The 14,614-nt window shown below is 38.3% G+C and overlaps 1 protein-coding gene across 2 annotated transcripts; it reads left to right on the forward strand.

Annotated features, from left to right (window-relative positions):
* On the forward strand, nucleotides 487-9,000 carry IFNE (interferon epsilon). 2 transcript variants are annotated; one of them, XM_005660060.3, is made up of 2 exons: nucleotides 487-4,857; nucleotides 7,404-9,000. In XM_005660060.3, the coding sequence occupies exon 1, from the start codon at nucleotides 4,238-4,240 to the stop codon at nucleotides 4,817-4,819; it is 582 nt and encodes a 193-aa protein (XP_005660117.1). In that variant the 5' UTR covers nucleotides 487-4,237; the 3' UTR covers nucleotides 4,820-4,857; nucleotides 7,404-9,000. The 2 variants fall into 2 exon arrangements, with proteins under 2 accessions (XP_005660117.1, NP_001098780.1); NM_001105310.1 differs by lacking the exon at nucleotides 7,404-9,000 and having other exon boundaries at nucleotides 4,238-4,819.

The raw sequence follows: 14,614 nt of genomic DNA on the forward strand, positions 1-14,614 counted from the left end.
ACACTGTCAGATTGTATAAAAAGCAAGGTCCAACTATATGCCACATATAAGAAACTTACTTTCAATATTTAAAAAAATGTATAGGTTAAAAGTAAAAGGATACAAGAAGCTATGCCATGCAACCACTAATCAAAAGAAAGAGTGAGTATATGAGTTAAAGTTGATTTCAGAATAAAGAATAGTGCCAAGAATAAAGAGGGACATTTCAAAATAAAAGGGTCCATATATCAAGAGGACATCATTTTAAATGTAATGTACCTAATAACAGAGTTTAAAAATATACGAAGCAGGAGTTCTCGTCATGGCGCAGTGGTTAATGAATCCAACTAGGAACCATGAGGTTGCCAGTTCGATCCCTGCCTCGCTCAGTGGGTTAAGGATCCAGCATTGCCATGAGCTGTGGTGTAGGTCGCAGAGGTGGCTTGGATCCTGGGTTGCTGTGGCTGTAGCTTGGATCCTGGTATAGGGCGGCAGCTGTAGCTCCAATTCAATCCCTAGCCGGGGAACCTCCATATGCCATGGATGTGGTCCTAAAAAAAAAGACTATATATATCCTCAAAAACTGATAGAACTGGAAAAAAAAATGTAGAAAATCCAAAATTACAGTTGAAGATTTCAAGGTGTCTCTCTTGATAGCTGATAGAACCAATGATAGAAAGAGCATAGAAAATGTCAACAATACTGTCAACCAAATTTTCCTAATTACTATTTATAGAACAGCCCAACTAACAAAAGTTAAATATAATTCTTCTGAGTTCACATGGGACATTCACCAAGATAGACTATATTCTGAGCTATAAAATAAATCTCAATAAATTTAAACTATATTCTTTGACCATAGAAAATTCAAATTAGAAATCATAACAGAATAATATCTAGAAAATCCTCAAGCATTTGAAAATTAAACAATACAGTTTTATATTATTATAGTCAATTGAATGAGAACAACATGAAATTCTTGGCTGCAGATTAGAGATTATTGTCATTTATCCTTACAGAGTTTTCCTGAAGCTCTGCATTAAAGATTTGTAGATTTATGTTGAGATCAGTTCAGAAATCTGTTGTCTAGACAGATTAATCAGAATGTTAGCAAAACAGTATTATTTATTTTGTGTGTTGTAAATTACCATAGGTCTCTTTTGAGAATAGAATCAGGGAAGAGGGAGGGGGAGGGAGAGGAGAAGAAAGAGGAGAAAGAAGAGAAGAAATTTCAAAAACATTAGTGGAGTTGCTGCCATAATAAAAATTATTCAGATATAGGGAGATTAGACCCTTTCAGAAGGTTAGAGCTCCTCAGGTATTCCTCAAAAGATCCACAAGAAGATAAAAATGTCCAATTTTTAATTTCTATCTTCTCTTCTACCTGTAAAAATACTTTGCCATAACTGTATATGAATCCTCAGGAAGAATGTGGCTGATTTAGTCATTTAGGTAAACTAATACTCATTAGTTATTTACCATAGTAAATACCAAATATTTGCCATAATTTATCATAGTTTAGGCATCATACTAGATTTTTATTTACAATCTTTTTATCTGCTAAACCTCAAACTGGAGATGAAAAAACTGAGGCAGAAAGGAATTGAGTAAATAACCTCTACAAAGTCACACAACCAGCAGGTAGATGGATAGTAAAGAGAGTATTCTACTCCAGGTCTTTTTGACTTCAAAATCCAAATTCCATTATTCATATGCTAAACTGTAACAGAGTGCCTTCTTTTTCTCTATCCTTACCTGAAGCAGTTGTCTTCTCTAGAATCCAGTAGGAAAGAACAGAGCCCTTTGGTCATGAGTCTCTTTGTAAAGTTAATAGCCGCCCTAGGAGATGTGAATTGAATGAAATATTCAGACATTTGTCAGCCTGATGGACACCATGGTCCCAAGCAGAGGAACACTATGTATAGATGTCAAATAACCAGTAACTTTAATTAAATTACTAGGTAATTTTTGATCAAATAAAAAGATATAAAATTTTTCAAAAAAGACATGCTTTACTGAACAATATCTAGTACAAACTATGCATAGCTTAGATGTTAAGTTTGTTGTCACCAGCCCAGGGTTTAACATGACATAGCCTCTCTTTGAACAGAGTTATTACCGTGTCCAACTTGGTATGAAGTTTTCTTTTCTTCCCAACTCCCACTCCTTGACATCAGCTTAAAGCCTGTTTACCTTGTTAGCTCAGATGAGAGATTTCTGTAATTTGACTTTAATAAATCTGGAAGTTCAAATTTCTGCAGCACCCAGAATATTAGAAACCTTTTGATCGATGTAGTTAAACTTTTGCCTAAGAAAAGATTCACCCATGGAGCAAGCTAACTCAGTTTATTTCAGCTTATTAATACGAGACTAAGCGACACCAACATAGAGCTAAGCTGGTTGATAAAGAGACTCTACATGTTTACAGTCTCTTTTCAACATTTGGGAATCATCCAACTGCCTGCAGAGAAATGGTCAAGTATAATATGCAAAGTCTTCAATTACTTTATGATAGAGCACATTGATTCACTCAAAGTCAACACAGGTTTATTAAGCTCATACCACAGTTGTATAGAAGGTAAAAAAAGATAAGCATTTATTCCATAGTCTGAAGAGGTTTTAACGTTAGAAGGTTGTAAGACAGGTAAACAGCCATACATAAGACAAAGGAAGAAAAGTGTCTTAAAAGGTGCAAAGTGGTGGGAGAATCCAGAGGAGTGATTAGAGCTTCTTGGGAAAAGATCTAAGCCCTGAAGGAGAAATAGTCCTTAGTCCTTGGACAGACAGGTATTGGGGAAGAAAGAGGTAACAAGCAATGTTTCGGAGAGAAAAAAATATCATTAATAAACACACAACACACAAGTGTTAATTGTATTAATAGTGAGCCATTCATTGATTTTATGTGGAATTCAGGTATCCTCACACTACATTTGAAGCAACGATGAGAAGTAAGATTCAAAAGGTATGTTGGGGTTTATTCTGGAGGAATTATAATATGAAAATGGAAATTTGTAATTCAAGAAGCATTACTAATATAAAGTTGTCACATTGATTTACTATTGTTATTGGTACTGTAGGGAATATAGACTAACCAACTGCCCCCATACTCTTCTTACATATAATTTTATCATTTGTAGTGTTTACATAGCATTTCATTATGTAGATTTACCAGCATTTATTTAATCATACCCCTATTGTAGGACTGATAAACTGTTTCTAATATTCTGTAGTTGTAATAATTTTGAAATAACCTTCTTTTGATAGTGTTTCCCTTTCATATTACTTCCACAGGCTAGAATCTTAGGTATTAAGCTGCTTGGATAAGATTCAAAACAATTTAAGATTGCTGATACATATCTTAAGATTAATTTGCTCTACCATTTGTGCAAATTTACAGTTTTTGTGGTTTTAAATTTAGTAGTATTAAAAAGGAGACAGCCAAAATGGAGTTACTTGTGCTAAACTCCATGTCAGCATACCAAGATTTAATACCTAACTTAATTGTAGTTTCAACACCCCAGGAATGTAACCTTTAACCAGTCAATTTAGAATCACCTGGTCAGCTCTAGTGAGGTCATCTGCCATGTAGGCCCCTCTGTTCCCCTCAGGAAGGTAGCCTTTCCTGAAACAATACATTCTTTGCTAATAATTTTCTTTTTTCTGCCCTTTTCTCCCTTTAAAAACTTCTCCTTTTCTACAGCTTGGTGGAGCCAACTTAACCTTTGTATTTACTCAGTTAAATTTTTCTTGTTTAACAGTAGCCTATATGGATTTTAATTTTTGCCCCTGAGAGTAGTACAGGTGCTGCTAAGCCTCTGATAAATATAACTCCATGGAAGACTTCTTTAAAAAAAAAATTCTCAAGAAGAGAACTTTAATAAGTTTGACTAAATATTTAGAAAGCATATTGTGTTGAGTGAAACTTTATGTATAATGAACAATGAGAGTAATAGAAGAACATTTTGGATGACTGGTCTGTAATTGTCTCAGCGAGCACATACAAAGAAAGCAAGTTCTTTTGATTACTTCCTCAAACACCCGACACAATGGGGGAAGTGGAGGAAATGTCCCATGAACACTATGAAAAGAGAACCAGAAAGTCTAATGTGTAAACTTGGAGATATGACAGCATTAGAAAACAAAACTACAGAAGAGAACACCTTCCAGAATAATCTGGGATGCACTAAAGACAAGTATTCACTACAGTTGGAGCTTTATCAAATCAGCACTGAGATAAGTGGAATATTTGACCTTCACCATGATCAACAAGTCTTTCTTTGAAATCATGTTGGTACTGCTGGCTTCTTCCACTGGCTTCTCCCGCGAACTGAAACTGGTTCTTTCCCAACAAAGGAGAGTGAACAGAGAGAGTTTAAAACTCTTGAATAAATTGCAGACCTCATCAATTCAGCAGTGTCTGCCACACCGGAAAAACTTCCTGCTTCCCCAGAAGTCTATGAATCCTCACCAGTACCAGAAACAACAAGCACTGGCCATTCTTCATGAGATGCTTCAGCAGATCTTCAGCCTCTTCAGGGCAGTTATTTCTCTGGATGGTTGGGAGGAAAGCCACATGGAAGAGTTCCTTGTTGAACTTCATCAACAGCTGGAATACCTAGAAGCACTCATGAGACTGCAGGCAGAGCAGAAAAGTGACACCTTGTGTAGTGAGAACCTTACGTTACAGGTTAAAATGTATTTCCAAAGGATCCGTGATTACCTGGAAAACCAGGACTACAGCAGCTGTGCCTGGACCATTGTCCGAGTAGAAATCAACCGGTGCCTATTCTTTGTGTTCCAACTCACGGGAAAACTGAGCAAACAAGGAATGGAACCTTGAACCATGTGGAGCCAACTACAGACTTTAAAAGCATAGGGGTAGGTGGAAGGGTGGTTGGATTTCCCCCAGCACTGTTTACTTCTTTTTGTCTTAAAATAGTAATATTGCTTTGATTTTGTGTATATGTATATTGATTTGTGCTTTAAAATGATGCATATTGACTACAACTGTTTTTATTTTGTAATGGTGACTTTGTATTTTCTATTCATCTGAGATTTTCATGAGTTGAAATGATTCATTAATATGTCATAATTGTTCTTCAAATGGGTATATTTTCATAAAACTTGGCTAAGTAGATATAATGAGATATGTCTCCACTCTAGTAATACTTTCCTTATGATAGGATATCCATCCCAGTGATTTCTTTATTTTCCAGAAATTGGTAGGAACCATGAGAAATGCTAGGAATGATTGGTATCACAAAATCTGAAAATATCATTATAGGCAGTATTTCTTACAGGCAACACAATAGAAGTCAGCCCAAAGAACATGAACAAGTAGTTTGTAGAGGAAAAAATAAATTCATGAAAAGATGTTTAACCTCACTCATAACAATAACAAATACAACTTAAAAGTGAATAACATGTCATTTATAACCTATCAGACAGGTTAAACCCCAAAGGTTGATTTTAAAAACGCTCTTATGGAGTCTTTGAGGAAAGATGCTTTTATAATTTGCCAGAGCACTGGAAATTGGTACCATCTCTGTGGAGGCAATTTGGTGAAATCTATTAAAACTATAGATGCATATAGTCTTTTATCCATCAAGTGTAGGTCTTGTATCTATGTGAAATGACCTGCATACAGAATTATTCATTGCAACATTATTTATAATATCAAAAGACAGGAAACTGGAGCTCTTGTTGTGGCTCAGTGGGTTAAGCATCCAGCATTGCCACAAGCTGCAGTGTAGATCACAGATGCAGCTCGATCCAGTGTTGCTGTGGCTGTGGTGCAGACCTCAGTTGCAATTCCTATGTGACCCCCTAGCCTAGGAACTTCCACATGCTGCCAGTGCAGCCATTAAATTAAAAAAAAAAAAGGAAACCACCCAAGTCCTTCCATTATATTCACACAAAGGAACACTTTCAGCTGGAGAGAAGAATAAGGGTGCTCTTCCTATACTGAAAAAAAGGTAAAAAATAGGCAAGATGCTGGTATATATAAAAGGCTAAATATGAGATTAAAATGTAAAACAGATTTTATATTTTACCCTACTTATGTATGAATAAATAAAGAATATTTAAGAAATAAATTACAGGAGTTCCCGTCGTGGCGCAGTGGTTAACGAATCCGACTAGGAACCATGAGGTTGCGGGTTCGGTCCCTGCCCTTGCTCAGTGGGTTAACGATCCGGCATTGCCGTGAGCTGTGGTGTAGGTTGCAGACGCGGCTCGGATCCCGCGTTGCTGTGGCTCTGGCTTAGGCCGGTGGCTACAGCTCCGATTCAACCCCTAGCTTGGGAACCTCCATATGCCACGGGAGTGGCCCAAGAAATAGCAACAACAACAACAAAAGACAAAAAGACAAAAAAAAAAAAAAAGAAAGAAAGAAATTACAATAATAACCTGTATTAGGTGGAATGGAGTGGGGGAGAGACTAAAGGAGGAAGACAGGGTGGAAGAGGCATTACAGCATATTTTTATATTTTAATTTTTAATCATTTAAATGTTATAAATTAAAATAATAAATTAATGTGTAACAAGTCACAGTAATCAGAAGTGTGTATGAAGAAGTCTTGTTGGTGAAAGGAAGTGTTAATTGAAGGTTAGAAAAAATAGAACTGAGCCAGCCTGCCCTTGGGGTGGCTACGAGGAAGGCTGGATAGGAGCAGGAGGCCTAGACAGCAGGGGGTCCATGCCAAAGAAGAGGGTTCTTGCTCCCAGGAGATGCTGGTGATACAGGGATTCCAGCTCTTTCAGCCAGGAGCACCCCCAAATTGTCATGGAACAAAGTGAGGCCAGAGAAACTGAAATTCACTGAAGGTTGTTGACTTTCCCACAGTCACAGCGACTTTTGCCCAACGTAAAAAGCAGGACCTTGGCCCCCAAATCTGGTGCTTGTTCCACTACTTTATGTCATAACCTGCTTCAGATTCACTGTATAATTCTAGGTAAAAGTCATCACTGGATATAAAAGCTTGCCGAGGAACATATCCCATTTCAGTTTAATTAGTCTAAGTGTATTAACTATTGATTGGTGCATCCAGATTTGGCTTGAAAGGAAGGAGAAGGAACCAGATAGGATCCTGAGACTGAAGCAAGTTCAGCTACAATGGTGGAAGGGCTGAGGAAGCAGCGGCTGGGCAGTCAGGAATAAGTCTTTGTCAATTTCACATATCAGCCCAGGGGTTGACCTGCTTACCTTCAAGTTCACACGGAGGTAGGGAAGTGGAGAAAGGAGAAATACCGTGCTCAGCCTGATGGTGTTTACAGATCATTTGCTTCTCATGTCTGTAGAATGTTGTTTGTTTGCTTTCAACCAGGAACTTTTCAGAAGCAAATCCATCATTGAACATGTTATTCAAGTCTCAAATTCATCTTACAAGGTCGTTTCAGTTATTATCATTATCTTCTTTCCTCAGGTGAGGAGAACAAGACTTTAGAAGTGAAATATGTGGAGTTCCCATCTTGGCGCAGTGGAAATGAATCCAACTAGAAACCATGAGGTTGAGGGTTCAATCCCTGGCCTTTCTCAATGGGTTAAGGATCTGACATTGCCATGAGCTGTGGTGTAGGTCGCAGACGTGGCTCAGATCTGGTATTGCTGTGGCTCTTCTGTAGGCCAGCAGCAACAGTTTTGATTAGACCCCTAGCCTGGGAACCTCCATATGCCGTGGGTACCACAAAAGACAAAAAAAAAAAAAAGTGAAGTACGTAACTTGCCTTAAAAAAAAAAAAGAAAAGAAAAGAAAACCACAGCAAGCCACAGAGCTAAGCAAATGCCAGAGCAAAGATTCCCTCCCAAGTCTGTCTGACGCTAAAGCCTGCATTGTGTTCTCTACAACTGAACAGCATTGTGCAATATCACTGGGAATTATAATAATGACAATGATGAAAGTATTGACCCCAGCTTGGGAATTTCCATATGCTGAAAGTACAGCCATTTAGAAGAAGAAAGAAAGAAAAATGATGTATGTAGAGATTATAATATCCCAGATACATCCCAGGACAATAACTGCCTTTTAAGGAAAATACTCCAAACTAAATTTCTTTCTGTAAGAGTTTCTAATCTTCCTATGTTTGAATGAAATGAAAACTGCAACCCTAGCAATAACTGCTTGGACAAAGATTATGTTGTGGGCATAAAGGAAACCAAATTTCTGAAAGATAGAGGATTCCAAGGTGGAAGATGGTGAGTGATCTTGTAATCTCTACTGAGATGTGTAGATTTTGGTAAATAAAGAGATTTGGGGTACATTACTGGAATTGATTTTGGCACTTAGTCCATGTTTTCCCCCCTTTCCTCGAGTCTGCCTGTGTCCAATGACTGGTCCATGTGGAGGTTTAAAGGCTCAGACCCCTCACTCCACCTCCAAAGGTCATGGTGGCTTCAGAGCCCCCCACTGTGATTGGCTAAGACCACTTTGCAACTGCACTACAGCTCACCCTGTGCTCAATCATCCTGGATTATCTTCCTTTAAGTGTTAATCCCATAGTACTCCCTAATAAATTCCTTGTGTGGTAATTTTTGTTGCAGAGTCTGTTTTCTCAATACTTGACCTCCAGTAGCAAAGCATACAGAACTTCCATTTAGGGCCATAGAAAACCCAAACTTACATTCTCTTAACTTGGCCTGGAAAATTTTTTCCCCTAGTATGTGTTAATATATCATTCATGCTATTCATGACTCATTTAAAAATTTTCCCTTCACAGGAAGCCCTTATAGTTTGACTTATCTGCATCTATTTGTGCCCCCCTAGATCACAACTTTTATCATGTCACAAACTACATTCTACTGTAATCCATTACTTATCTTCCAACTAGAATATGACCTACTTCATGGTAGGGAAATTACTCCTTATCTGTTTACCTTGTACATTCTTGAGCATATAACAGGGGCAATCCTAATATTGAATCAGGGAGTTCCCGTCTCAGCTCAGCAGTAACAAACCTGACGAGGATCTATGAGGATGTGGGTTTGATGCCTGCCCTCACTCAGTGGGTTAAGGATCTAGCATTGCTCTGAACTGTGGTGTAGGACACAGTTGTGGCTCAGATCCTGTGTTGCTGTGGCTGTGGCATAGGCCAGCAGCCATAGCTCCAATTCAACCCCAAGGCTGGGAACTTCTATATGCTGCAGGTGCGGCCCTAAAAAAGCAATATATATATATATATATATATATATATATATATATATATATATAAAATCAATGAAGAAATTTTAAATGTAGTGTTATAAGAAAGAAGAGATAGGGAGTTCCCTTGTGTCACAGTGGGGTTAAGGATCTAGCATTGTCACTGCAGTGGCTCAGGTTCAGTCCCTGACCCAGGAACCTCCACATGCTGCAAGTGCAGCAAAAAAAAAAAAAAAAAAAAAAAAAAGGGGGTATATACGTACCATGGGCGGTTGTATATGTGAGGAGAGTGTCTAGAAATGAGAAAGTCTTGTTTTCATGCGTCTGCTAAGAGTTTTAATTTTTGATCTTCAGTTTCTCTACTTTTTCTGGGTGGGATATTTGAATAAGCTACTGCTTGGAATAAGAAAGTGAAGTATCTGTCTTTCTCTGATGAAAGAGTGGTTTTTATCCTTGTATATTAAGGGCAAAATAAAATAACACCATGCCATGTAGGGCAGAAGTCCAGGCAGGAGCCTCTCTTCTGATTCTTCTGGTCCTTAGACAATCCTTTCTGAATCCACTCTCCATGGGCCTCTGATCCCTGTCAGCCTGGTAATGGTTAGTCATGCTTTCAACTGCCAAGTAATATAGAAACCACTGGTACTAACTTGAAACTTTTGTTCAGTATATAGAAAACGTAATATGTTGGAAAAAATTATGAAAACATTACATACAAACGGTTAAGTGGCTCAATTTTGTAGTTAAATAAGGCACAACACTCTTCCCATTGTTCTATTCAAAAGGCAACTTGACTTGTTATTGTCCACAATGGGTGGCCACTAAATGTCCATCAACAGAGGAATGGATGAAGAAGATGTGGTATATACATACAATAGAATATTACTCGGACATAAAAAATGAAATAATGCAGCAACATGGGTGGACCTAGAAACTATCATACTAGGTGAAGTTAGTAAAAGACAAACATCATATGATATCACTTGTATGTGGAATCTAAAAAAGATACAAATGAATTTATTTTCAGAAAAGAAATAGGATCACAAACTTCAAAAAACTTATGGTTACCAAAGAGGACACAATCTACAGGTGAGATAGCATCCAAGAGCTGAAATAAATAAAATAATATCCCCAAAATGCCTCAGGCTAAGTGGATTTCTACCATAGAATGAAATTGGAAGGGCAAAGAGATGAGTTTGGATATATATAGGAATTCAGTTGTAGTGTTCTACAGGAAAATTGTCTCAGAAGATACAAGATCAAGAGTCCTGTGGAAAAGAGTGTTAGAGAAGCCACCAGTAGATTCGCCCTGTAAGATCTAGGCACAGAGTTCCCTGGAGCATTGGGGCTCATATCTGAGGCCTTAAACATCAGAAACCACATGCAGCATTATATACACATGGGGTAGAATGTAAGATTCCAGAGGAAAAATTTCTTCGCCAAAGCATTCCTCTCAGGTTGTCATGTACTGTCTTGTGCAACTAATACCTGACCTTAAAAATAAAAAATCAGCTTAAACCCTCCCCAATAACTGTCCTTATCTTTCACAATATTCAGGCGCTTGATTATAAGGGTCGAGCCACAGGAGATCCCAGTGTCACATCACATGGCCAAAGCAGAATTATTGTGATTGGACCAGATTGTGGTCCTCAGGATAGATTCATCTTCCTTCCTTCCTTCCTTTTTTCTTGTCTTCTTTTCTTCCTTTCTTTCTTGGTCATGGCCACGGCATGCAGAATTTGCTGGGCCATGGATCAAACCCAAGCCACAGCAGTGACAACTCAGAATCCTTAACCACTAGGTCACCAGGGAACTCCAGGATGGGTTGTTGCTGTTCTTCTTCTTCTTTTGTTTTAAGTATAGTTCATTTACGGTATTATGCAGATTTCTGCTATATAGCAAAGTGTCTCAGTCATGCATGTATATTCTCTCTCTCACATATATATATACATATATATGTATATATATTCTTTTTTATATTATTTCCCATTGTAGCCTATCCCGGGAGATTAGATGTAGTTCCCTGTGCTATACAGTAGGACCTTACTATTTATCCATTCTAAATGTAATAGTTTGCATCTGCTAACCCCAAACTCCCACTCCACAGGATGAGTTTTTCATAAGAGGCCTCTTGTCATCCCTGCAAATGGATCCCTCTGAGCCCACTCTAAGACCCTGACACAAGCCACACTGGTATGAATCCAAGGGCACACTATTTAAAATGCCTCAAGCTAGGTATCTTCAGTGCATGAGGGAAAAATGTAGAATATAATATATAAATATATTTGTGCATTTCGGATGATGATTTCATATCCTGAATATACATTGAGTAAACTACAAAACCCATACCTAATAAAAACATATTTTTGAAGAAAGAGATATATCTCCACCAGGGTACTAGCTCTAATCCAGCCTCAGTTCTCCCTGAGCTGGGCTTAGACTCAGGGGTATAATCTGGAAAAGAAGGAGACCTCACAGCTTCTGTACCAAGTGATAATCTCGATCTCTCGTACTAGATAGGAAAGACTTCAGATCCCTCAAGGGCTGATGGAAGATAGTTAGCCATGGACAAAAGACCAGGCCACCATGTCCTCTATCAGCAGCACCAACAGATTTTCAGCCTTGCAACATAGTGGGTCTCATGCGCTTTGGGATAAAACCTGGATGGAAAAATACCTCACTGAGTCTCGTCAGCAGGTAGACAGCTGGGGATTTATTAGGGCAAGAGAGGGGGAAAGGAGTGGGCCGCCTTTCTGTGCAGTGAGGAACCTATATTAGAAGGTTAGAGGACCTTCCAAGGAATGAGCCTCTAAATGAAAGTTAGTAAATATAGTCTCTGGGTGGATATCAGAGTGGAAAGCAGGAGGGACTTCATTAAAAGAACTCGAGGAGCTCCCATCGTGGCACAGCAGAGACGAATCTGACTAGGAACCATGGGGTTGCGGGTTCGATCCTTGGCCTCGCTCAGTGGGTTGAGGATCTGGTGTTGCTGTGAGCTGTGGTGTGGTTCGCAGACATGGCTCAGATCTGGCGTTGCTATGGCTCTGGCATAGGCTGGCAGCTGCAGCTCCAATTAGACCCCTATCCTGGGAACCTCCATATGCCACAGGTGTGGCCCTAAAAGGACAAAAGACACAAACAAAAAAACAAACAAACTCATAAAAAGGAAATAAGGAAAATTAAGGATAAAGAAAGAGACCCCAGGCATCTTCATGTGAGGTTGAATGTTGACTCTTTCTCATATCCATACAAACAATGTGGCTTGGTAGCCCCAGAACAAAGAAGAGGAATTTACTATCCTAATACTATTGAGAATAACACTCAGGGATCTGTTCTCAAGAGTAGAGATCAGACCACAAAAACTGAGGTCCATGCCATGTCAATGGAAGAGAAGGGGACTAGGATCCAACCTTCCAGGACAGCTGTCAGAATTACCTCAAGTACGCTGAGCAGTGCCCTGCAATGGGAGCTGTGAGTCAGAATTGCACATAGACCTTCTATGATACCTGACTCGTCAGCTCCAAGTCCTCATTTCATTTATTTAAATATATGATATAAGCTATATACAAATTCATGTACATTGAAATATTAACAGGAACAAAGCAAAAAGTGAATGAGTATTTATAGCCTCTCCCTCTCAGGTATGCAGTGAGAAAGACTGTACATTTCCCTACTTAGTTTTTGGTCTATGCTCTACTGCACTATGTGCATTTATAAAGTATAGAAAGGAATGCAGAAATTGCACCAGAAAAATATAGAACAATTTTCATAATATAAAGGAAGAGAACAATTGGGAGATGAATAGAAAAATGGATCCAGCAAAGCAGTGGCAGGAATGAGAAAATAGACAACTCTCCATGTAGTCAGAGAAGATTTGAAGAGAGGGTCTTTAGGGATTTAGAGAAAGAGAGATAAAGGGGAAGCGTCTGGAGGAGTTCTGCAGTGCGGGGGCTGGAATGATAGGGTGTGGGATGGGGTGAGCAGATTCCAGATAGAAGAGCCTGGGAAAGATGGATGTTAAATTTTGTTCTAAGTTTTGATTCCAAAAACAATCTGAATTGTATTTTCATATTCTTTTGCAAAAACATATTTTTTTATTGAGACATGTATAGATTTTTATTTAAAGAGAAAGAAAATGTTTTTAATTGGAATTTTTAAAGTTGGTACTGGCACAAAAATAAATAAATTGCCTTAATATTCCTGGCATATACTCGTGTATATATGAGGACTAATAATTGAATAATGGTTGTTTTTAAACTAAATGGGGAAAGTTTGATTCAATAAATGTTGGGAAAATATGCTCTCTGGGAAAATAATTAGATTCCAAGTCTCCCACATACAGAAAATGAAATTTGATGTACATAGGAAGAAATAAAAGGGTTGGCTCTGAAGGCAGATCACCTGGGTCAATAACAGCTCTGCTATACATCACTTTATGGCTATGAGCTTGTTACTCTGCCTTTCTACATCTTAGGTCATCCATCTGTTAAGTGAAAATAGTAATTCACTGACTACTTATGGTTATAAATATATGAAACAAAAACAAAGTATTAAATACTAGAAAAAAATGTGTATGAAAAAGTTTTTAAATTTTCAGATGGGAAAGCTCTTCCTGAGTGATATGAAGCCCAAATTCAAAAGGAAATGAGAAACAAGTTTTAATACACAAATTAAAAACAAGTCTGTCCAGGAATTCCCGTCGTGGCTCAGCAGAAACAAATCTGACTAGCACCCATGAGGATGCAGGTTCAATCCCTGGCCTCTCTCAGTGGGTTAAGGATCTGGCATGGCCATGAGTTGTGGTGTAGGTCGCAGGCACAGCTCAGATCCCATGTTGGTGTGGCTGTGGTAGCAGCTACAGCTCTGATTCAAGCCCTAGCCTGGGAACCTCCATATGCCTTGGGTGTGGCCCTAAAAAGACAAAACAAAACAAAAAAACATCCATGAGTTCCCATTATGGCTCAGCAGTAATGTACCAGACTAGTATCCAAGAGGATACGGGTTTGATCCCTGGCCTCTCTCAGTGAGCTGAGGATCCGATGTTGATATGGCTATGGTCTAGGCCAGCAGCTGCAGCTCTGATTCAACCCCTAGCCTGGGAACCTTCATATGCCATAGGTAGGGCCCTAAAAAGAAAAAAAAAGCCTGTCCAGTAAAGAATTATCAAGAAAATGTAGAGACATATGAAAAAAATCTTATACAATTGAATAATAGTATTTTCAATATAAAAAGAGCTCAAAAAAGTTTAACCCAGTAGCAATATGAGTAATAAATATAGAGGTAATTTTCAAAAGCAGAAATAGCTACAAGTAGATAATATATATGTGCCTTCCTAGTGCTTTTTCATTTATATGAAAAAATCTTAATAATTTTACTTCCTTTTGCTTGTTTCATAACTTTTCAATTTGTTATTATTCCACCACAATATTAAATACTAGAAGGGCAAGTAAGCATTGTTGTCTTCCACCTAATTTTTATAAAAATAGGCATATTTTGTT

This window comes from Sus scrofa, chromosome 1, assembly GCF_000003025.6.
Source record: "Sus scrofa isolate TJ Tabasco breed Duroc chromosome 1, Sscrofa11.1, whole genome shotgun sequence".
In the NCBI taxonomy this organism is placed as follows: domain Eukaryota; kingdom Metazoa; phylum Chordata; class Mammalia; order Artiodactyla; family Suidae; genus Sus; species Sus scrofa.